Raw genomic sequence first — 24,780 nt, 5'->3', positions numbered from 1 at the left:
GCGATACTTGTTTCGGAACTTGGATTTAATTTACTCCGCGAGAAACTTAGATACAGAAACTCTGCAGCAACTTTAGAACTGAATTTGCCATTTAGATTGTCAATTAAATTTTATAGCCGAGATTTTATTGCTCTATAAAAGTGTTAGTGGGAAAGGTCGGAAGCCTCGATTAGAATCGTTAATTATCGTGAAAAATGTTCGGAGGATTATAAAAGCGAGGCTCGAACACTGGTTTTCTTCGTGGTAGTCTCGAACTAAACCATTCTGCCATGAAGCTTGTAAGTCGTGGGTTTTTATTTTAGGCACTTGCAGCACATAAAGTTTCCTCGGGACTTAGGATTAATTTACCTACTTGCTAAGACTTTCTCTGTCAGTATCTCTCGTCTCCTTTAATACGTGTTACTTTCGTTCCTTCCCTCCCACTCCTTTATTTTTCCTTTATCCTTCGTCCTAATTATCATCCCCCCTTTTTTTTATTCACCGTTTTATCTCCTTCGTCTCTTATTATCCAGCATGCGTGCATATACCGAGATACTTGTGAGAAACTGGGTCAAGTTATCTTTTTTAAAGCGAAGACGGAAGAAAAATGCTCGAGATATTCTACTTTCCACTTCAAACGGATCCATCACGTTCTTCCGCTTAAACAATAGTACCTATAATCATACTATTTTTTAGCATCTCTCTCGAGACACATGCTTCCACTCGCTTTTTAACCCAATTTGATCTGAAATTTAAACTTCCACGCTTATTCTCTGCTCAGCCATCGTTTCTTCAGCCTTTGGCATACGCTATCCTCGCGACGAGTAATTCCTTCCGATGGGTAATTAGAAAAGGAACTGGAGAACGAGGGAGAAAGGAAAAAATGAGCGAGAGAACATAATTTGTCCCGGCTCGTTTGTAGGATTTGTGGCCGGGGCCGCGGCGAATAAAAAGAGGATCCTCTTTGTGCTCGCTGCCAGCCTTCACAAAGTGTACTCGTCGCTCGTACACAGGAATAAGTTATGAAACGGCGGCTGGATAAAAACTTTTTGATCCCTCTTTCCCGCAACGAGAGTCTTAAGCCGCACCCACGTCTCCTGCTCGTTTTCTTTCTCTCGCTCTTTCGTCAGGGAGATCAAGGACCCACCACCGATCGGTCGACTAAGAAGACGCGAGAGCTTCTCGCCCCCAATCGAATAACATCGGCTATCGAGTTTGCATGGAGGACGACGAGATTGAAATAGCTGCTGGCGACTAACAGCGTGGATCTTTGCTTGTCGTGCGATCGTGAGCTGCAGCAGAGATGAGGTTCTAGTTAGGTAGACAAAGAATTCTTTGTCCACTTTGATAAATAGATGCGGATTCATCGAATGATTTCGGTATACAGCGAGCGTGTAGGTTCTGAGTCTTGTTCGAGAGTTCCAACGTTAATGTCATACTGTATCATAAAACTCACGCTGTCGCATTATCTGATTTCTAATTATCGAGGTTATTAGATGTATGTGAATGCAAAGGAACGCGTGGATAAATTCTAAGGTAGAAAATATATATTTTAAATACAAAGTGTAAATACAAAGTTTGGAATATAATTGAGCTGATCCAGATCCGCTCGTTAGCAGTGTTACCCTATGACTGAAAAACCCTGAAGCCAACGTTGCCCGTGTACAATTTATGGTTTGCCTTCGACACAGTCTTCTGTCTATGCGCTAGTTTCACTGCTTGAGAAAACTAAAGACCAGATGTAGAGTTTTCTTAGAAGCGATGATCAACACTAATGATCTGCTAAACAATAACTTCAAAGATAGAAAGAACGTTCGCTCTGCTACCATTCCATGTACCGTCCAAATTATACGACTCGTCTAATTTCCATATGCAATATCTAAATAAAAAATTAGCCAAAAACTTGAAAACTTGGGGATTAAAGTGCAATTAAATTCCTGTTATTTGCCATAGCACGAAACTTTCGCTCGCATCTATCTAACTTTTCAATTACGAATTCCACCTGTACCGAGAGAAGTAGGAAACCAGAGCCAAAGTTGCCACTGTTGCCAAAGATGATCCTCGTCGAGGAAAATTCGCCCTTCTCTAATCCGGCGGACGCGTTGCAAGGGTCGCGTATCGAAAGGCCGCGTCGGCTAATCCGTGGGTAATTACGGTAAATTGAATCACGGCGACGGCGAGGAGGACGGTTGTACGGCGTGGGTGCGTCGTCGACTGAGTTATCACCGTCTGCCAGAAACAGGGCCGGACCTCGTGACCCGATATTGCGCCGGAACGCTCCGATATTGGCAGCGCTTCGGCCTCTCAGAAACGAAGAACAATAGGAGCAGCGGCGTGTGTGCCACCGCTATCTCCGGCCGCGGCGCTCCCTTTTGCTTTTGCCCAACTTTCCGTCGAGTTTCCCCTTGATCGTGCCACCGGGCCACCGTGAACCAACCCCTTGCCTCGCGGCACACCCGACCAACCACCCCCGAGACCTTCGTTCGCGCGAAACGATCGCATCGTGCGCGAAAATAGACGCGATATGGGCCAGCACTCGTTGCACCGTCCACACACAAGAGATTGCAGAAAAATTGCTTCGATTCCATTCCTCCTTTTCCAACGTTTTCTCCTCTTTGCATGCGAATTCTCCCTCTTTTTACGTATTTTTCTACTTTTTTCGTCTATTAAGGGAAATTAGGGAATCGTCAAAATGGGGGTGGAAAATCATCGATTTTATGATCATATTCTATTGATGCGTTCTTTGATCGTAATTGGTAGCATCGCGGATTGAGCTTTTGGTGCTTTCTTGAGTCATTCACGAGTTAAAGTGGAATTATGTAGGTATATTCGTGTCTAAGTATTGAGACGTCTGGTTTAATAGAAAATATGGTAATTGATATCGATTATCGAGGAAATCGGTATGGAGAGACTGTCGAAGCAAAAAGTTGGTAGAAATCGTAGGATAAATGTTAGATAAAATGTGCGAGAAATTGAGGATAAACAGGGTAGAAAACTGAAACAGATAAGCTGAATGTGTCACGGTGTGTACACACGTAGAAGCGAGCAAGAATTTTATTTTATTGTTATACACAGTTGATGAGATACTTATTTGAACATTTTATTGAACATGTACTTCTTCATACTCCGGGTGTATACAACTTCCTTATACTCTGAGATACCAACCGGGATAGTAATTCTCAGAGATTTCAATAATTTCCTAATGATTGTAGCTCATTTTCCACAAATGTCCTAACATTTACGAGCGATAGTATAAATAGCCTTAAACCATCAAGCAAGCAACACACGCGGAGACTAAAAATCCCGTTTCCATTTCCGATAACTCATTCCTTCGCTTAAAAACAGTGAACGATCGACGAGATTTGCATGCAAATGCGAAGATGGTAGCCATAAAGATTACCATCTTCCCTCGTTTACCAGTATCGACATTTAAAATTTAAACGCGAAATCTTCCAGCAGATGTGTCCAAGTTCAGTTTTACTATGTAGTTACTTACGAAAAAGTATTCCCAACACCCGGTACATGGTCATGGCCTATCCGTCGAGACGTTCGAACGAGAAAATGTTATTAAGCGGCCGGTGAATTTTTGCATGCGCAGCGAGCCGCGGTGACGTTCGTATCGTCGCGAGTACTAATGGACTGCGACGTTTTTACAGCGGGGACTAAAAGCTCCGGCCCATAAAAGTGACGTTTCGCGTGCAAGCTATTTATTCTTTGCACAGCGCGTTCGCGACCGGCTGCTATTGCTCGTCGCGCGATAAGCTCGCGACAGCACGCGAACGCGAGCGTTCAAAGGCCGCGATTTCCGGTTCGATCGAGTCATTGGAATTTCCAGCATCCTGTCCGCGACTCGTCTTCTCCCTCAATTCCTCTATTCTGATTGGAAAAGCGAAGATTAACGTAGATAAAATATTACTTTACACAAAAGGCGTTTGGCATCCGTTTAAAACATCGTAGAATTATACACTGCTGAAGACAATTTGTGTCAGGTTCGATCATCGAGACATTGCAGTCGCTCGTTCTTTCTTTTTAGATCCCTGTATCACGAGCAATAAAATTTACAGCAGTTTAACAAGTTAGACAAATATCGTGTTTTCAAGAATCATAAACTGCTTGGCATTATTTTCTTATTTAGAGGATTAGATAGATTTAAAGGATTATTTTCTATGTGGTTTTGATTCTCACATTGATATCCCTTTAACGATCGTCTTACAGTCAAACTTTATTACAGTCATGAAACAATTTCCAACTGTGATAGAAGGTATTATAGCGGCAGCGATCGAATATTTAGACCACACGTTTCGCTTTTTCTTTTCTCTTTCGAAGCTTCAGCGTAAACCCATCGCCTGAATAGTACATAACTTATCGAGTCTGCGAGCGATTCTCCGCTTCTATACGCGTGAATGGCGCGATAAAATCATTCGCGACGTCCGTTAATTGTTTCGAACGGTGTAATAAAGCGGAAGGACAGAACGAGAGTTGATGTTAAGGTTGAACTTTAGGATAATTCCGAGCTATTACGACGTCGATAAGATGTTCCGCAAACACAGAGGGAAGAAGAGTTACGTATTATCAGGGCACCTTGGTCCAACGTTCTTTCCATTGAAATTAGAATATAAAGAGCACCTTCTCGCTGGTAGCTGCTTCTAAAAGGGAAACTGCATCGTAAAAAACTGGCTGCGCAGTCAGCTTTCAAAAGAAAATTCACTTGCAGCGGTTCAAAGGGCTCCGAAATGACACACCGTGAATTTTTCCTCTCATCAGAGAAACTCGCTAACCGGTCGTTCTTTGCAACAAAATACGATTAGTCGTGCAAAGTTAACGTCCATCCACCGTTAAACGCTTTTTTATCCGCGCCTCGTTTAAAGGAAAGATCCGCGTTTCTATCGTGAAAACGCGTTTCCTCGTCACACTTTCGAGCTTGCCTAGAATCTTCCAGGTCCTTTCATATGCAAAGTTCGCGTTCTCCTCTTAACGAGCGTTCGTCTCTATATTTGCGCGCGATCATCCGCGTTCAATAACCGATTACATTCGCCCGTGGCTTTCGTTATGAAATGCTCTTGAAAAAAAGGAAAAAGAAAGGAAAAAAAGAAAAGAAGAAGATGCATATATTCGCTATGGATAGCTCACTATCCTACAAGAGTGTTATGGCACGAGGCGAAAGCCACACGATGATTTTCCATATTTTGCCTGGGAATCGCGTTGAAATGCGCGGCGGATTCGCGACGAAAAAGAAGGAACACACACACACATACACAGGATGGCTCGAGCCGGTCGTCGTATGGAAAAATGACCGTAAATATGCATTCCGCTGGCAGCATCTTGTTCTTGAGTCGTGGAACGCGTCCTTTAAAATCATTTTTTTCCAAGCTGCGCGACAACCGCCTTGGAATTCAGAGATTCGCGCGGCCGAGCGGTCGACCTGCAGAATGCGGATCGACTTGGCAGAACGAGCACATTCTCGCGCGGCGAACGCATAATAGAAGGCCAAGAGAGACAGCGAGACAAGATCGAGCGAGTTTTCAGAAGGAACTCGGACAGATGTCTCTCTGCCTACGTGGAGGTATTTTTTTTGTTTCAATCGTCGGAAGAAAGATTAGTTGAAGAACGAGCCACCTAAGTAGAATTCATACCGCGTGGCGTATGTAAACTTCCATTCACAAGTACTAGAACACCTGGTCTCCAGAACTTTAACCAGAACGCGATCAATTCACGACGATACAAAACAATTGAAAAAATCCATCCGCCAGAATTCGAAGAGGAACGTAATTAAGAATCACGCGAGTTCGTCCTTGCAGTCGCTTCTAACTTGCATCTCGTGGAGAAATGTTTCGAACCAGAGGGTTCGACGTAGAATCCGTATCGACGGTGGCAACTAAATACGAAAAGACAGAGATACTGGATAGGGATGTTAACAACACGAGTGCCAGGATTGATCGAAGCAACTAGAGAAAACGAGAAAGCTACTTACGAACGAGGGTGTACGTGGAACTCGCTCGTGCGAGAAGTGCACTTCGGAAAAGTATCTCTCCTAGACTAGTTACGTTCGTTTGCTGGAATCTTCCTGTTAGTACACTGCGAAGATTCTTTAAGAGATCCAGTTAGAATTAGAGAAAAAATGGCAAGTTTGACTGCTTGCCACGAGGCAAAATTAATTTCGTTTTGCGCGGATCTACCAGCTTCGTGCTGCAATCCTACAATTCTCGTCGGTTTCCAAATTTTCATTGTGTAATCCGGAAGCAGATTCGAGGATGTTTCGCGCGAACTCCACTGTGCACGCTAACTAGGCTAGAAATTTGGTAGCTTGGCTCGCCGTACGATTAATTCTAAACCTCTTTTCCAACTGTTTCCCCTCGGATTTTTTCCAGTCACGTTGCTTTCCTGATTCTTCTTCGAGTCATGGCCACGCCACAGGAGCCACCGAGACTAGGAGCTTGCTTTCTTTTTGCAACTCGTCTCTCCTACTCTTTCTAATTTACCTAATCTCTCTTCAGCCGTTTATGTTCATGTAACTTTACATCGTCGGCGTTAAGAATCGTTGGCTCGTTCGTGATTCCGCGACTCGATCGGCCCCGATCGGCTCGCCAATTTACCTTATCAAACGGTAGATGCTTTCCATAGGAGGATCCTCCGGGTCTGAAAGGAAAATCCGAGCCGAATTGCCAACGACAGATGGGAGCCGCGGCCCAGGTGACCCAGATGCGCACGCGACACGAATTCTAGGGAAAAAACGACAATAATGAGGAGACCAGACATTAACTGCAACCTCGACAATAAACACGTAAGACTGACGCGGGTCGATTAGCAGGCGGGAGTAGAAGGAAAGCGAAGGAAACGGGGAGGGAAAATAGAGAAGAAAGGAAGAGGACGTGGCGTGCCGTGGATAAGAAACGTCGTATATTTTCGTGATCCATTTTCGACAAGAGAAGACACAGCGCGGATGCGCCAGGGATTAGAGAAGAAAGAAGATGTAGAGAAACGTTTCTGCGAGCATCTTGCCAAACTTCTGTAGAAGCTTCTAATTCAGAAAAAGTACAACGCAAGAGGAACCATAGAAGCCAAGAGATGTCTTTGAATCACAGATATTACGTGAGTATCGAGCATGGTTTCTTTGAGGGGTTTTCATTTTCCTCCTTTTTTTCTTCCTTTCCTTTGATTGGAAAATAGAATTAGTTTTAGTACTCTTCAATTTTTTGTTTTCTTTCAACGCTCTAACTGTACGTTCATAATTTTTGATAGATATTTTATCGATATGCGATAACCTACGGATAATCTAACGATAACTATGAACGAAACTTTATGTATTTTTATGTTTCTCGTTCTGATTTCAAGTACAAGTTTTTTTACGTTTCGAACGTCGGTAATTTTAGTGTTAACGCATCTGCCTTATTTAATAAAATTACAATTTTCAAATTTTGAATACGCAGAATAAAAAGTATACGCAAGTACTTAAAAATATAAACATGAATTTTTTTCCCAATAAAATATCCTACTTATGCCTGTATTATTCACGGCGTCTACAAAATGGTGTCGCGGTATTAACAACGAAAACAAAAAAAGAAAAATGGAAAAAATAAGAGAAAACGAAGGATGAGAGGGCCATTAGCTTGCCGACGAAAGAAAAATCGCCAGCTACTCATCCTCCTGAGCGAATCTCGAACGGGAATAAAGGAGCCGTGCTCCGATAAACGTTATTCCACTTCCGATAATATTTCTTCTTCACTGCGGAGCCCACGCTTAAGATGTTTTCACGGATTGATAGGACCGCTGTTATTTCTCCTCTTTCCGTAGGCGGAACTTTTCAGTCTTAAGAGCCCCGAAGGAGTTGCCGCCAACTGGAAAGTCGGTTACTGGGTTGATATCGTTCCGAAAGCGAAAGACAAACGCTGGCTGCCGCGGTTTAACTAAAATATTCGCTTCCGATGATGCCTCGCGGAGCCAGCCATCTTGTTAACCCAGCGTACAGTTAACAGAAACGTGGTAGAATTCGACATCGATTTGCAGTTCCAAATTATCTCAATGTTTTCTCCTTTTTTACTTTAAGCAGACGTCCATTGTATTACGACGCGAATAATAGTAAATTTTCTGGAATTATATAATTTCTTTTTCTCCTTTAGTCATTTTCCTTTTCCTTTTTTTTCTTTCTGTTAATTATCATCGTGGATTTCTTGTAACTGGAAAATCGATACACTGTGATAACAGAGTTTTAGGGTGTACGGACATCTTCGATTGCGCGATGAGATCTGTTGCTTTGTTTAGAAAGTTGTTGCTCTTAGCCAGCTACGATAAACCAACGAACCAACGGATTTGTTTATCGAGATGTGTCAAATGTTATCAAGATTTTGGTCTTAGATCCGAGCAAATGACTATTCTTGAGAAACGACGAGTTTCTATTTACTCTGCGCGATAGAATCCATGAAGCATCGAAGAAGAGATATCCGTTTCCATTAGATTCGCCGAAGCAATTATTCATACTGTTTGTATAACCATTATCCTATTTCGCTTTTATCTGCACAATTTTCCCACTGCCCAAATACTGTCCTTTCCTCGTTGATGATTTACTAGGTGCGAGGAGAAGATAAGAGGCGGCACAATGGATATCGAGGCACTGAATAGCAGAGACGTAACCGAGACACAGGTTTCGTGCGGTCAAAATCATTGCTCAGCGCTGAAGCCGGGAAAACAAAGATGTAACTTATCGTCAGTCAGCAATATGCCAATTTGATCATCGGATAAACTCGCTACCCTGAACTTTTCCTAGACGATCGATATCCCGATACCTACTATTCCATTGTGTTGGAAAATTAAACAAGCCGAAGGATAACAGAAAACTGTTATCTCACCGGAGCAACGTTCTAATCCTTCGAGGATCCATTGTGCCAACGAACGTGCATGAATTCCTCTTGGGCTTCTTGCGCGAGCTTCTTGTCGCTCGGCGTGTAATTTCACGATCCTATAGCGAACGAAACGTTTGCCGAGATTATGCTTGTAGCTACACAAGACCGTACCGTTTCGAGGGACAAATTGAAGACGATTTGAGTGGTCACCGGTGATGAAAATTAGCGAAGAAGCATACGGCGATGCTACGAGGATGAAGAGGATTAGTGTTGCATATTGAGTAACAACAACCGTATGAAACATCCTCTTAGTTTTGTAGAGGATTGATAAATACAGGGTGCGCCGTTAGAATTCGGACAGAATTCAATTTGTAGTTCCCACCATATTAGAATTCAGATGTTTGTGCTGATTGACTCTGAAGTTAGTTAAATATGTCAATAAGTCTTCTATAACCTCAAAATGACAGAACTCGTTAAGCAAAACCCGGAATACGATAGAAGAGCGGCGATTATAGAAAGTCTTCGCGCCGGGAGAACGCCGGTCGAAATTATAAAATTCTTTAGCTACCCAAGATCGACGGTAATTTAATTTTGTTGTGGGCAAAACCAAATTTCCAGCAAGTGTTCACGTTTTGAGCGTTGTCTCAAGTGAGGGCGACGTCATGCCTCCGCACTTCTTCCAAAAAGGCGAAAGAATCACAAAGGAGGTTTATTTGGAGGTCCTGAAGACAGTAATAAAGCCGTGGATGGAAATTACGGCTTCTGGAAGGCCGTATTTATTTCAACAAGATGGCGCACCTGCTCACACAAGTCATCTTGTTCAAAATTGGCTCTCTGACAATGTGGACATGTTTTGGTCGAAAGATTTCTGGCCTCCTAACAGTCCCGACCTAAACCCATTGGACTATTACGTGTGGGGCGTTATCGAGAGACAAACTAATAAATGCAGGCACCCCAACGTCAACTCCCTACGAGCTGCTATCGAGTCAGAATTCGCGACAATTAAACGCGACCAGTTGAAGTCAGCGTGCTCGCGCTTTAGAGCAAGAATAGAGCAGGTCATAGAGGCAGAGGGTGGTTACATAGAATAAAAGTTCTCAGCAAGGACCCTTTAAATGAGATATAACAACATTTTCATGTGTTTTTGTGTATTGACTTAAATAAACAACTTTCTGCACAAAACTTCTTTTGTCCGGATTCTAACGGCGCACCCTGTAGGTAACGAGAACTTGCTGTTGCAACCTGTCAAATATATTTGAAATAAATTAAATAAATTATAAATAAATATAGACAATGTCCAAAGTCGCTCGTACAAACGTAGTCGCAAAGACAGTGTATAACTCGTGTAACTCGTATAACTGATTCGCTCGTGATCGCGTCCGTTTATTTATACAATCGGAGGAGAGTCGGAAAATTCGAATTCGTCTTTGTTCGAAGGTTGCACGACATTGTTTTACTCGGAGTTTATTTATTCTTACATTACGTGTAACGATCTTGATACTCCGAGGCGGAACAACAACATGATTTTAATTGTCCTCTGACTCATGTGCCGCTACAAGTTGCGTCCTATTGAATATCATAATCGGCAAATAAATTGGATATTTATGTATTTACGATAAATGAAAACGTGTAGGATATGATATGGAAAGTAAAGTATTCGCTGTAAAATATTTAGCAGGGGAAGAATGAGATTTCCATTCAGATTCCTTAGTTTCTATTTAGACTCGTTTAAGATCTCTTTCGGTGCGCTCGTAAAGATGTGGATTTGCACGAAGGTTCGATAAAGGAAGCCGTGAAAATTATACTTTATGTACTATGGCGCTTCTAATTTATTTCTTGTTCACTGAATGTTCATTTTATTCGCATGAAACTTTGCATCCCATAGTGATTGACCGATCGAAAGACAGAGATGGCAATCTTAGCATGCAATATTATGTTTTTGCATGGTGAACCATATGTGGTTTCTTTCCACGCAACGTATCAAGGAAGTGGCGCTATTATCTCGCAAAATTCTATTACACGTTTCGAGACACGCTGCGCGTCAGAGTTAAAAGCACGGTAGCGAGAGTATCGCTGATGCTTTGGAACACTTACCATCGCGTACCAGGCGATAAATTACATCCCCAAGGATACGAGGTATCCCGCACGCATATGTGTGATCTTGTCAGAGGATCGGATCCTGGCGTAATCAAGTTAAAGCGGGACGCGTCACGGTTTCCGCTGCACTAACTGTCTCGTCGTTTGCATCGTTTTATCATACATTACCATATCGTCCGGCGACTGGAAGAAACCCAGTCATAAAATAATTTTCCTCTAGGAAAGAGAAAAATCATCCTCGAATATTATTCGAACTGTCGTGAGCGAAACCGATCGCGTTATCCTTTTAGGAATCAAAGGACACCGTGCGTGAAGCTCGACGAATTTTGCTTGAACGTCGTCATAGTTCGGCTATAAAATATCTGTTGGAATACAACGATATTTCACGCATTGGCATAAGTATCCTTTCACAGACACCCACACAGGCATTTGAACAGGACACTTACACAGATCATACTCATTACTGTATAGAGAGTGGGGTTCAAAGTATTTAAAGGATTGTGGGTTACTACCTAAGTCTAGTCTGAGAGTAACTGGCCAACAATCAACAATTCTTGTATACGTTGTTAATTATATCTTATATATTTGGTTCTGTGGTTCTGTTTAATAAACATCACTGAATATTATTTCAACAGAAACATTGTGTCTTCTACAGATTATTAATCTTAACTTCAAGATTCAATTCTAAGAATATCATGGGAATTTTAAGACGCTGCAAACAGCAAAATTCTCAGCAGCGTAACGGTGAAAGCTTTTAATTGCGTTCATCCGAATTTATCGTTTCGTAAATTAAAAAAAGAGAGTTTTTTCCACTCGTGACGCGATTGTTTATTTCATCGTAGGTTTGAAGGATAAGCGTGTTAAGCATCGACTTCGAAAATAGGAAAGGGATTACAGTGCACAAGTTGGTGCACGATGGAATTAACACGATTTAGTTTCAAAGTTCCGATCGATGGATATTTAACCTCTTCGGTACGATGCGCCACTATAGTGGCTCACTCTGCTACTCATACGCCGTTTGAACTAAACGATCTTTTTTATTCCTCTTGCTTCACACTTTTCTTGTCCTCGCAACGTTTTATGACAGTGTTAACAATATAAAACAGTCTTTGTTTTTGATACACCAGTGTCAGATATCGATTGTTGCTTTAAAATAAATATACCATTTTTAACATCATTTTTAAATCTTCAAGCTCAAAATGTCGCTACAAAATAGAAAACGAAGAGTAATTTGAAAAACAGTATCGCGTTATAAGTTTGAAAATTGTAACGTGGGTGTATGCGTCAAAATGCTTTAAAATATATCACACTCAATCGTATTATTAATTATTAAAGTGAATTATTAAACTTCAAGTATATGCATCATATGTTTAAGAAAAATTATAATTTAATTACCAGAAACATCGTTCCAATGTGCTTGCTAAGAGAACAGCATTATCCTTCACACGTTGCAGTGCTGCATCGTTTACGCGTAATTCGCGTGAGGCTCTTCCGTACAGAGAAACAGAATTCAACCTAAAAGGTTAAGGATTGATACACGAAGCCAAAGAATGACGTATCTATTATACGTTTAAGAAAGAAAAATAGAGAGGTTGTGGTTTTATTTGAGCCGGGAGAAAAGGGAATAATATTAAAATGGAGGGAACAGGTGGAGCATGAAAAATGCGGCGAGTACCGGCGGTAAAAGTATTGCTGACGCGTTGGAAAAATCACTACCGTTTCTGGGCGAATAAATTATTGATATATGGCTACCCCTTTTCTCTTATAGCTCACCTTCTAGCCGAGTTCAAGATGTTAAAGGGGATCTCGCGTGGTTGTTCGTTTAAGGCCGCGACCGATGCTTTCTCCGGCTTCGAATATTCCTTTTTCCCGTTTTATCGTCCAGGTTTTATTGTTTTATGGACGTTTAAATTATTTCAAAAAAAAAGTGGTTACCGGAATAATCAAGATATTTTCTTTGGCTATTCGAAAGTTGCAATAAGAAAGATCGAGAGATGTAAAATTTAACGATCTGGGAGCGGGAGGTAAGACTAGCTTCCCAGGGATACGACTTTCATGCTCGAAGGAAAATCTCAGAATAGATGTCTCCGAGTTATAGTGCTTTGAATAAATAGATTGGATAAATTTCTCTAGCCTCTTCCATAATCTATCAATGCCAGGCTGGTTATTACTTCTATTTATGTTACGCTATGTTGGTAATAAAAAAAAATAGACGCAACATGAAATTGCATTCTGCGGTCATATTAAAACGAAAATTAAATCTCAGCGTGTCTAACTGTTTCTCATAGAAAATGATGCAGAGAGAAACCTTTGCTCTATGACATATATCTAAACGACGATCGAACTCTGGTGTCTGTAAAATTCCCTTCAGCTAGCAACTTTAAACGTCCTCCATCAGCTGGAAAACTGGTCTGCAGTTTGTTACAATTTCTTGGGACCCACCGCACTGTAACGCGTTGTAACGCGATAAATCAGAGGCTTGGGTGGGGCCTTTGGCACCCTGGCGGGCGCGCAAGAAAAACAGATTTTCTAGGCCAATGGCTTCAGAAGCAATTTTGGCGTTGCGCTTGCAATCATATTGTTAGACATCCGCTTCGGAATTCGCATAGATTTCATCGGAGAATTCATAGCACGCTCGTCTAGCTGCCAGATATCTCGTATATAAAAGCTTTATAATATCGCCGATAAAATACAGAATTGATCTATCGTGTTGCAGAGAACGCAACATGGCCGTACAGGAAACCTGACCTAATCTAATTTTTGCTCAACCTCATGAACAGGAATCATTGCGCGATACGAAATCTACAGATTCGAAGTACAGAGAAATTCGCTGCAACTTCGTTTAAAAGTCGCCTCCTAATAAAGAAGAGCACAGTACGAGAGAAAAGATAAGGAGAGAAAAGAAGAAATGGATTCATTCAGAGGATGCAGTGGTCGGGTTTATTCATAGCCTTGATTCACGTGCATCGCCGAGAGGCACAAAACGCACGTGCGATCTCGTACGATCTCTCCTTTTGCTCCTGACCGAACCATCGACCGCACTGAATCACCTCCTCTATTCGTAGACGCCTACGCGATCGTTTTCCATGCTCGTCCGCCGGTCGGAGAATTTTTGTTCGCGACCATCAAGGCCCCAGACACATCGCCAGCGCCTCGTTCGACTTCTTTTTGCCACCGCCTCGTGAATTAATCGGCTTGCTCGTTCCTCGTAATCCCTTGTTTCTCTCGGCGAACATCGACCGCCTGCCACGTCCGATCGTTGTGTTAACCGCTTGATTAAGCAACAAATCGAGCGACAGATTTAGGTGATAACCGATTTTTAACGTGACAAGCCTTTGGATTATTCGGTGGGGAAAGTTGTTGGTTAACAGATTCGATTGCGTAATGTTCTTACGATACGCGCAATAAGATGATTGATCGTCGAATAATTGATTCGAGGCTCTCGGTAGAATTCGCTATAGCTCTATCAATTCTGTCAGAGCGAGACAAATCGTCGATCAAAGGTATAATTTCTTCTTGCCATATTCGATGCAGCGAATATTCGACGCACTGTGTTTTTCGCTTTGTCAGGAGCGCGATCGAACGTCTGTTCGCGTTTGATTCGCGTTACGTCGACCAATTAGACCAGATGAATTACGACTAGACAGGCTACGAGGTGAATTTGTTGCAGACGACACTAAGCCGAGCTTATCGTCGGGAATATGAATTTCTTCTCTGAATACTCGCGCCGCTTGTCGCATCTCTAGAGATACGAGCGAGAATTAGTCCGCTCGCGACTGCACTGACAAAACAAGTCGCTGACATTTGTACAACCGTGCCTTCTTTCGCCATTCGCACGCGAGAATGGGTGCCAGATTGCGCGCGAGTGAAAGTGTCCTTTCCAAACATTCTTCCGATTTATATACGCACGATACATACGCTGTAACGAAAAGTCGAATTCTCAGAGAAGAACCGCTGAACGTACGAACGACGAATTATCCTTAGCTCGTGGAAAATCTCCGATGATCGCAAACCGTGTGACTAGCTCGGAAAGCGGCTGCATTCATCGCGAATTCAACCGAAAGAACTTTCGAATAATTCTACCTCTTCTAACATTTCACGAGAAGCCTCGAAAGTTCTCCAATTTATTCAATGTCATCAGATTTCCAGGTTTCCTTAGGAGGAGACCAGCTGCGCTTCTTCGCTTCGCCGTATACAACGAGCTATGAAATCGATACACGATACTGATTTATCTCGCGTGTTGGCCGTGCTGCAGATTAACGCTTCATTTCTTATCTGTTGGATCGAACAAAGGATACGTAGGCTCGCGGAGTAATTTATGATCGCCAGGAGCGCTTATTGCCAAGTTTGGTCGAGTTTGACCAAGTGGAATTCCAACTTCCGCCAGGAAGCAAGAAGATCCATACTCGCGATGGCATCGAGGAAATGTATCTTTAACGAGACTTTTCTCTTCTCTCCTCCTTTCCTCGTCGCTAGATCCGCAAACATCTAGAAATCCGCGCAAGTTTTTCTTCTTTCCAGCTCCTTTCCTCCATCCATCGTGGAATATTTCACTTAATTTACGATCGCAGAACTGTTCCCCCCAACGGGATCCAACGGAATCCTCTGCGAGTCTGCCAGCGAAGCTTCCGATAGTATTTGTTCGTGCTGAGAGCACGTCGATTCATCCGCTTCTTTCCGAGTTTTCTCGCCAATAGAATTCGTTCTATCTTTCCCCCCTGCCTTTTCCTCTTAAATTCATCTCGTTCAACTCCGGAAACGATAAAAAGCGCAACGAGCAATTTACGATTACCCCACGCTGCGTTTAACTGTTGGCGCGTCGAAATGCGAACTTTCGAGTAAGAGCAGGAAAATTTGGATCGAACGAAACAGTAGGATCGTACACTACGCACGGAAATATCATTTAGCGAGATTTTTCGAGTGGTCCGGCTGATTCTTCCGCGACGTTTCTTCTTCTCTACCGATGTCAAGGTCGCTTATGTAATTACAAGCACCGTTCGCGCCCACTCGTGTCTCAGCCTATGAAAACGAGAGATTTTGAGAGGCACTTGGATCCTGAATTGCTTGACAACCTCGAACGTCAATTTTTGAATCCTGAAATCTTCGAGTCTTCGTTCTCCTCCCGTGATTTTTAATTCCGACGACATCACGTTCTTTTTCCGTTCACGTAGCAGACTATGAGAACGACAGACTTTGATTCGGACTTCTTTCACACCCTTAGAACGAGAATAGAGAATTTCGTGTATTTTAAAATCGTAGAATTTCCGTTCTTCTCTACTTTTTAATTGCCAAGACATTCTTATTTTTTCTATACTTTTTATAATTCTGGAATTAAGATGGAATTAAGATGGAATTAAAATTGTCTAAAAGCGGGAAAGTCTGGATATTTCGCAATTTTTCTAATCGATATGAGCAATCCTGAACGACGACGAAGGAAATCCCGCGAATGATGAAACAAGAGGGGTGAAAGTATCGATCGTTAATAAATTAATCGTAGGCGCCGGCTAAAAAGTTCACGCATCGATCGCTTAAGACCGCGTCACGCTGATCCCCGGTGGAAATCATTAATCTTGTTAAGGAGCTGTTTCAAAGTGTGACGCGTGTTTGTAAAGCGGCCGTGCTGGGATCAACAGCCCCTCGTTTCGGTCGTGCTCGACGTCCGACGAGATTAGTCTCTGGTGAAAGAATAAATCAATCAACAGTAAATAAGAAAATTCTTGTCAAGTTTCCTCTATCGGATGACAAATCTCAACCTTTCCCCGCGAAACATGCCTCCACGTCAATGAACTTCTGCTGACTATATCAATCCGTTCGTACCAATATTTACTCTCTTACGTCATTTAGCGTGTTTCGACCGCCACATTTCGAATACCTCGGTAGCAAATATTTTTCTCGACAAGAAATTGCCCGCGATTCTAAACAGACCAGCGATCTATCGGAAAGAGAAAACTCGCCAGAAAATTTCTCTATGCTGCGTCGCGTAAAACACGCTGTCTTCTGTAACGATTTTCAATAGCGTTTCATTGCTCGCGTTGTTTCGATGGTTTGCACGCTGGAAATCTGGCGTCAGAGGTTTCCGATCGTCCTAATAACTTGCAGCAAATTATCCGCCGTTGATCCCCTAAACAACTTCCAAAATCACCACTCTGGAGCACACCTCGGGCCGAACCTGCATCACGACCACGTATTCCAACAGCAGACTCGCTAATCCGGCTGAAATCGAGCCTGGCACTCGTCGATTCCGGTCGAGGCTCGATTGTTTACCGAGATTAATCGATCTTGCTGGCAGTGGTGCGCGGCACAGAGCAGCGAACAAGCGAAATGAAACTCTGCGTAAATCCGCAACCGGCAGTACCAGCAGAGAGTGGCGCGTCCTCAAGTGGAGGGATGATCGCGAACGAAAGAGGGGGTTTGGGCTCGCACTGCCAAAACCCGCGACCCAGATACCGATCGACCCACCGACACACATAACCAGAGGGAGAAAGGGTGCAGTTAGAAGGCCAGACAGAGATGGAACAAGAATGAGTACGAGAGGGAGAGAGAGAGAGAGAGAGAGCCCATTCCCTGTGTTACGTTCACTGCGTTACAGTGAGTCCTCTATCTTCCTCCTATTTCTTCACCCTCTTTCTTCAGTCGAGTTTGTCCTTCTTTCGCTCATCGACTGCGACTTCTCCGCTTCTTCCTGCTCATCTTCCCGGATTCTGCTTTCGATAACGCGCGTCGTCACCCGGATTTACAGCTCTTAGTTACTCTTGCTTCTCTTGTTTTATAAATTATAATTTCTGGCAGGATGATCGTCGGAGAAGAGGGTTTTGTCGTTGGACCGTTTCCTACGCAGTCGGTGTTTTCGTAAAAGCGTTTGTAAGGACGATTATTTATCGATATTTCGATTCTTTAAATCGATGTCTCTTTGTTAAGTCTATCTGCACGTTCAGATTCAGTTGCTTTAATTGTCTGAATTTGCATCGACATCCACAGCCTAGTCGTGATTTTTCGTGACTGGTAATTCTTCAGAAAAATGGCATGGACTTGCAATTATGGTATCTTCCCATTCTCGACCACATGCTCCGATTTTTCAGCACGTAGACGAGGATCTTCCCTCTTTTTCAGTACGAATTTTATACTTCAGCTGTCCGCCGAGTAAAGTAAAATAGCGGAAAAGTTATTAGAAAGCTAGAACTCTGCTGCAACCTCCTCCCAATCCAGCCCTTAATCTTCCTTCCATTTTCTCCCTCTTCTCCTTCTCCTTGCTACTTCCCGCCACTTGCTGGCCCCTTTAATTTCGACCCGGTGTCCAGCCCCACATTTCATCGCACAGCAGCGGCGTCAACTCGCCATGCAGCCTGCCAAACCTGCAAATGCCGCATTCGTAGGCGCGCGTGCGTGCGCCGTGAAATCTTCCGCGCGGACACGCGCGCGTTCTATCTCGCTCTAGTGCACGCGCACGCATACTACGGGCTGGATTAACGAAGAGCGCGCTTCCACCCGCGCGACAAACGCGGAAGAAGTTGATGGAACACGAGGATTCGAGCGGTGCGTGCCGCTCGAAATAGAATCGCGCGGCTCGACGCCTCGACCGCTCGAACCGGCTCTCGTCGGTCTGCCATGCAATTTCTGCGTTCGCACTTTCGTGACTCACAGCGTAGTACAAATTAAGCTTTTTTTTTTTATTTCCTTCAGATTGAAACTTGTAACGTGACTGGAGTATCTTGTAGGTTTGACGGAACGAGGACGAGTTACACGTGACGATAATACTACGTGTAATTAGTTCGTGGTGTACTATCGCGTGCTGTAATTTGGGACAGATAAACGTGTTGCGGTCTTTGAATATTTTGCGACTTCTTTACGCTGTTTTTCCATCGATTCGTTCTTCCTTCTCCTTTCTTGTACTTTTTCATTGACGAAAAAAATATAATCTCACAGAGGTGAAAAAATGCTCTTATTAGTATGCACGATTTGTCGCTTGAATTTCATGTTGAATTTTCTTACAGATTCTTTCTGTTTGCTAAAATGGCAACAAGATGATATGGAAATTCGAGGATCACAGGGGAGATCGGATTGTCCCTTTAATTAAAGCAACGACGCTTATCCTCGAAAATGAAATACTTTCATAATTTTATATGTATGTGTTCATGTATAAATGAAATAGAGTCCCTGCGGTGGCCAATTAGCAGACGCATTAAGCAAGCGGTCGCAAGTTACGATAATCATAAACTTGCTGGCCTAACGAGACGACTGGACAGAGTCCAGCGACACGGACTTTTAACGCCGGCTATTCTGCTCTCGGTTAATCAGCCGTCATGGTAAACTTAACCCTTACAAGTTTGTGGGACAATCCGTTTATGCATATTACTGCTCTAAATGTAGCGCTTGGTTATAGGACTTCGTATCTTATAAAATTTAATGCCGTTACGTGCAAGATCGCGGCAGGGTGAATCTGCGTTGTCGTAACCACGATGCTGCTAACTATTTCTCTCGTTACTTTCTTCCTATACTTTCGTTATATTCTCTGTGAAATACTGATTTCTACAAATAAGTGAGTCTCGCGTCGTATAGTCAGCGGCAAAGATATATCGAAGTTATAAATTAAATAAAATAAAAAGAGTAACGACAGAGCATCGATATAGCACTTTCTGAAATTGTACGTATCCCATGCAAGTCCCTTGAATAGGCTGGGAGAGTCTTTCGTTAAATCGCGCTGTTTACAGAGTTTCACTAAAATCTACACGATAGTACGTTCTTGTTAGTTCCTCTTTTAATTTGCGATTGTTAAAAATTAAGACGCACGTTTTCACAGGAAACGGAAACACACAATTTCCAGTTGGCATCGTACAAGTTCGAAGAGTCTGGTTCGGTCGGTCAAGTCGTTTCGCTTCAAGTAACTTGAATTCAAGGTTGTGGTCGTACAAGTTGCTTAACTCGAACGCTTTCAATTGAAACAGCTTGAAACGTCCGTGAACCTGTTGTTTGAGTGATTTCAATTGTACCTTGTGTTGTATAACGTTTCCAATTGTTCGTTTCGATATCACACACGTTAACTACAAACTGTTGATGAATCTTACAGCCTTCCTCTCTTTCATCGACCGTATAAATCTTCGTTCTAACAAAAAGAGCCCGTGAGATCCTCGACGACTACTCGCGACGCAGAAAATGGAGCGTTCGTCGATGGCCAGGCACGACCACCTCTTTCAGAATCTAAAATTCCGGAGGTATCGACGTCGAATCGCCAGAGAAAACCGCAAACACGAGTTTCGTGTAGCACGGAATCGCTGACGTGATTGGTCAATGTGCCAAGATTGGACTAGGTCAGTGTTGCGGAACACGGTGAATACGTGCAACCGGACCAATGAGTTAGCCTGGTGATCTACAAATGCAAGAAAAATGAAATCTCTTTGAAATTACCTAATTTGTCCTCAAATACGCTGATGATATCGTGATCCTATGAAACGCCAAAGAAGCTATCGCTGAAAATCTGAGCAAAAACAAACGATCAAATGACCAGTCAGGTTTCTGAAATTCGCGTAGAATTTATCCAGATTTCCCCAAGATAAATCTCGATCTGCGACGTTCGAGCGAAATTTAGGGCACGCTTCGTAAATTTAGCTTCTTATGCACGACGTCGCGCGGGTACGTGACGCTTTAAACGCGAACCTCTCTCTCTTCTCTTCAGCTTTCGAGAGAAAGAAAACGCGAGACGAGGCGAACCTGTCGACGTAATCCCGCCTTAACAATCTGTCGATAATAGGCCTAGAGGGTCATCGAGCGAGAGGAAAAAAAGGAAACGAGGGATTGGCCAGGGTGCCAAGATCCAGCGCAGCTGGGTCAGGACGTCGAGAGGGTTGCTCCCGTTAACGTTCGAACGACGCCGGAAAGGAACACGGCGAACAGCTGGATCCTAACCGGAGGAACGACTAGAAGTTTGCCACGTTTTCTACGTGCCACGGTTGTGTTCATAATTTTCTTCCTGTTCTCTGCAACCTCCGGTACCATCATGGCCGCGAGAATGGGAAAGTGGCCAGATTGCCAACACCGTACTTGGCAACCGATTAGGCGCGTTGTTAATTAATTTTTTCCCTTACATTTATTGCAGTCGTGAGTTACACCTAGCGTGGAACAGACTACAAAAGACGTTGGTCTCTCAAGTAAAATTTTGTAGGATGGAGACTAGATTTCTTCGAGGATCGTGGCTTCTGAAACTACGAAGATAAGAAGAAGCTTTGTTGTTTATAGAATTATTACGTCAGATCTGTTATCTTCGGAACGGTACCTTGGAGTATGGCATTTTTTCGCTAATTTTTGCTTTGGCTATTTCTAGTTGCAAGAGACGGTAGCATTGTAATCTCTTGACATGGAAAGTCTAAGACTTACTTGATGAATGCAATGGATTGTGCTGCGATACTGGAATGCGGTTATCGATCAAAGAGTGCTTAATCGAGCCAGAGCTACGAGTTGGCATATTAATTCTCGTGCTTTGATACGTGGCATGATTAGGACAAATCAACTTATATCGTGTGTATCGTGAAATAAAATATACTTGCGATCTAGTTAAAATCAGCGTTCGATGAGCGGAGGTCTAAGATCAGTAGATCTAAGATCACAGCTTTCGAATCGCTCGATAAAATTACAGTTTCTTTACAGAATGTAGCCATTCTGGTTCCACGGTATGTAACAGCCAGGATAGTGCGTTGACACTTTGTTTATTAATTTAGACTGGATACTCGATGTTCACATACTTCCACGCTGTCCATACCGTTGCTCGACTACCTGCTATATTATATTTATTCGTTTTACTTTTACGTAACCGTCAGTTCCAACCGAAACGATCGAACAGTAAAAAAGAAGATTACAATTTCCTGCTGAAAGCTCGCCACGGTACGCGTTTACACGACGTGAAAGGAGAAAAAATCAGACAGCGAATTAAAGCGCGAGAAATACGTTCGCGGAAACGATTTTCTTTATCCTCTTATGGCCTGATTGAATTATGCGTCAGCAGTTATCGTGGCGTTTTGTAATTGAAAGAAAAGCGATACAGAATATCGTTTCTAATTAAGATAAACAAGCAGCGTGATTCGCGATAGAGAGTGAAAGTAGTAGCCGCGATCTCTTGGTTATCGACGAGTATTCGTCCATCTATGGCGAGCTCGTCGGTCGACAAATTCGATCGGATAATCACAGTGACACCGGTGAAAGTGTCCACTTTATGACTGATAACGACGACACGACGAACTGGCATACACGTGGCGATATTTTCCACCGATCGAAAGGGGAGAAAGTGCGACTATGTTGCGCGTTAATTGCAGTCGATGGAATTTTGATTTACTGCCGGCGATTGTCTGTGACATAACTGGGTTGATTAGCAGCCAGGGCGGATCGGTGACTTCAAAGATCGTCTTTAACGCTATTTTCGAATCATCTTTTTATTTAGCGCCCGGTATCGAGGACAGCGTGGAATTTTAATATCTGCTTTTGCGCTCTGATTGATGAATCTTTGATGAAGAATCTTCTTTGTCCTTTTTATTAACCAAGTTATATAGACATTGCGTAAGACGAGCAGAAACAGCATTAGCAACTTTCTGGCGCTGCTACTTATCGAAAACAAGGAAAAACGTGTAATCACGATGGATTCTGAGAGATCGAAAATCGTACCATATTTCTCAATTAACGCGTAACGTTTAATTTCAATGTAATCGGAAGTCCAATAAGATGTTGATGGAACGAGGGCATCTGGCAAAATTTCCACCATTACCTGACGACCCTAGACTTTGCTTTATTCATCGGCTATAAATAACGTGCCGGACTTGAAGCAACGAATGGAAAACGCGTGTCATGTAATACGAGACACGGAAGGAATATCTGAAATTACGTCGATCTACGACTCACAAATATAGATCAGCTTATTATTTATTATATTTCTCTATTTATTTTCTATTTATTATAAATCTTATATTTTTCACATAAAATTGACGATTTCTTTTTTCTTAGAGTCTAAACGTTTTATAACCTCGCTAGATGTCTTAGACCCTTGTTTCCATCGTTCTGTAGAATTCCTGTGCAACAGAGACGTAACATTTTTCAAAAATAATACAAAAAGAACAAGTCTGGAGTCTGGAAAATCGTCCCGTAGACTCGATCAAACTTGTGCCAGAGGATCAATTAGATTAAAGGAGAACGTTAGAGAGGCGGCTGGTCGTTATCGCGTTTTCGCGACGAGGCGAGAACAAGGAAGTTCTGAAATCGTTTCGGGTCCAATTAAATCCAGACAATGTCCAGATTACCTTTCCTGAGCTCTCGTTACTCCATTTTCTTAAGAGAGGAAGAAGGAGTCGAGTTGCTTCTTGACGAGCACATCGCTCTTTGATCGGCTCGTTTAAATCGAACTTGCATTCTTCCTATTTTTTCTTTTTATCATTCGCTCGATGAAAAGCAGCAAAGAACAAAATACTAACGAACGCTCGTGGCGGGATAAACATTGGAAGAGCTGCACGCTGGGAAATAATAGAAAGCAAAAACGAGTTCGATGGAAAACGTAAAATCCGATAAATTCTGGGTGTATCCACAGCGGTTTCCCGGGTCTGCGAGCTTCGAATTTCCACGTCGAAAACGAGTGGATCGTTCAAACAGAACTAATCCACGATTCGCTCGATAATCATCGTACTGCAATCCTTTGTCCAAAAATTTTGTCCACCTTTATCGAGCCACGTCTTTCTATAAAACGATCTTCTCAGAGGAAGAAGAAGAAAAAAAAGGAAAAAAGTAAGACGAACGAACAAGTAAACGCCGATAGAATTAACGAGAAATTCCAATTTAAATGAGGATCGCCAGGGTCGATCAATTTAAATCACGATATCGATCCTTTGATTCGTTGTTCTAAATACTGCTGGTTGCCGTGATAAAGTATTCAATCGACGAGGACCACAATGGCAGCCGATCCGATGATTTTTCCAATCTCGGCTGTTCGCGGGTCGCGGGTTCGCGTATTGTACGAGGCCTCTTCGCTCATTGTCCACGGAGGTCGTTATCATCTCCATTCGACGGGGAATAAGAGTCCTTTGAAAGGTTCGCCGAGGAGAAAAGGAGGCCGACGGTTGTGCGAGTAGCGAGGATGCGTCGCCAAAGTAACGAGGTCTACACAGCAGGAGGGACGGGGTTAGGCCGAGAACGTAACACGTGATTTATGGAACAATTTCCCGTAGCCCCAGACTTTATCTACCCTGAAACTTATCCACCGAGAGAGCAAGAATGGTCTCTTACCGTTGGATCTCTCGCGAAACAACTTCTATCTTCTCTTTTTAAACGTATTTTGTTTCGTCCAGTGACTCTTCGCGTAGCCCGGAAACCATCCCTTGGTCGAGGCGGCCACTTGCTACGTCAATATAATTAGTTGGACCGCAATAATCATAAGGAACTGTCGTAAAACTAAGCATTTCGATTTGATCGTTAAGTGGTATAAAACACCTTAGAGTCAAGATGTTCCTTATGGTTATTGCTCCATAAAAAGTGGGGGAACGTAGGTTTTCCCATGTTTTCCGAGGTTTTCACCGTAAGCGACCGGTGGGGGGGGGGGCAACAAACACCCAGCAAAAGTTTTCCTCTGCGACAGCTTACTTTACTAGACCTACGACTACAGATCAGTCAACATCTTTGCACTACTTTAACTCAGTAAACATTCATTATATATCATAATATTCATTAACTATATCTACTTTTGATAACTCATCTAATTAACATATATATGTGGGATTATCTTTGGAAAACGGGGCGTGTGATGAGTTCTGCTGCGAGTGGTCCATAGATGTTTGTTTATGGGAATGTATTACAAAAGTTAACTTCGATGTGATATCGATGATTGAGTGCTCGAGATGCCTAC

At 42.8% G+C, this 24,780-nt stretch overlaps 2 protein-coding genes across 5 annotated transcripts in view; one reads left to right on the top strand and one right to left on the bottom strand.

Annotated features, from left to right (window-relative positions):
- The window catches only part of LOC132912830 (mediator of RNA polymerase II transcription subunit 20), a 143,862-nt gene that overhangs the window by 26,061 nt on the left and 93,021 nt on the right, over positions 1–24,780 (bottom strand). The gene's annotated exons all lie outside the window — the stretch shown is intronic.
- Positions 1–24,780, top strand: part of LOC132912798 (facilitated trehalose transporter Tret1-2 homolog) — a 121,654-nt gene that overhangs the window by 9,161 nt on the left and 87,713 nt on the right. For all 4 annotated transcript variants that reach the window (XM_060970551.1, XM_060970553.1, XM_060970550.1 and 1 more), the window contains one exon: positions 6,601–7,068. In XM_060970551.1, the coding sequence (XP_060826534.1) occupies positions 7,045–7,068 (24 nt within the window). In that variant the 5' untranslated portion in view covers positions 6,601–7,044. The remainder of the gene's footprint in view (positions 1–6,600; positions 7,069–24,780) is intronic.

Source organism: Bombus pascuorum, chromosome 12 (assembly GCF_905332965.1).
Source record: "Bombus pascuorum chromosome 12, iyBomPasc1.1, whole genome shotgun sequence".
Lineage (NCBI taxonomy): Eukaryota > Metazoa > Arthropoda > Insecta > Hymenoptera > Apidae > Bombus > Bombus pascuorum.
This window is presented reverse-complemented; position numbering and strand designations above follow the sequence as displayed.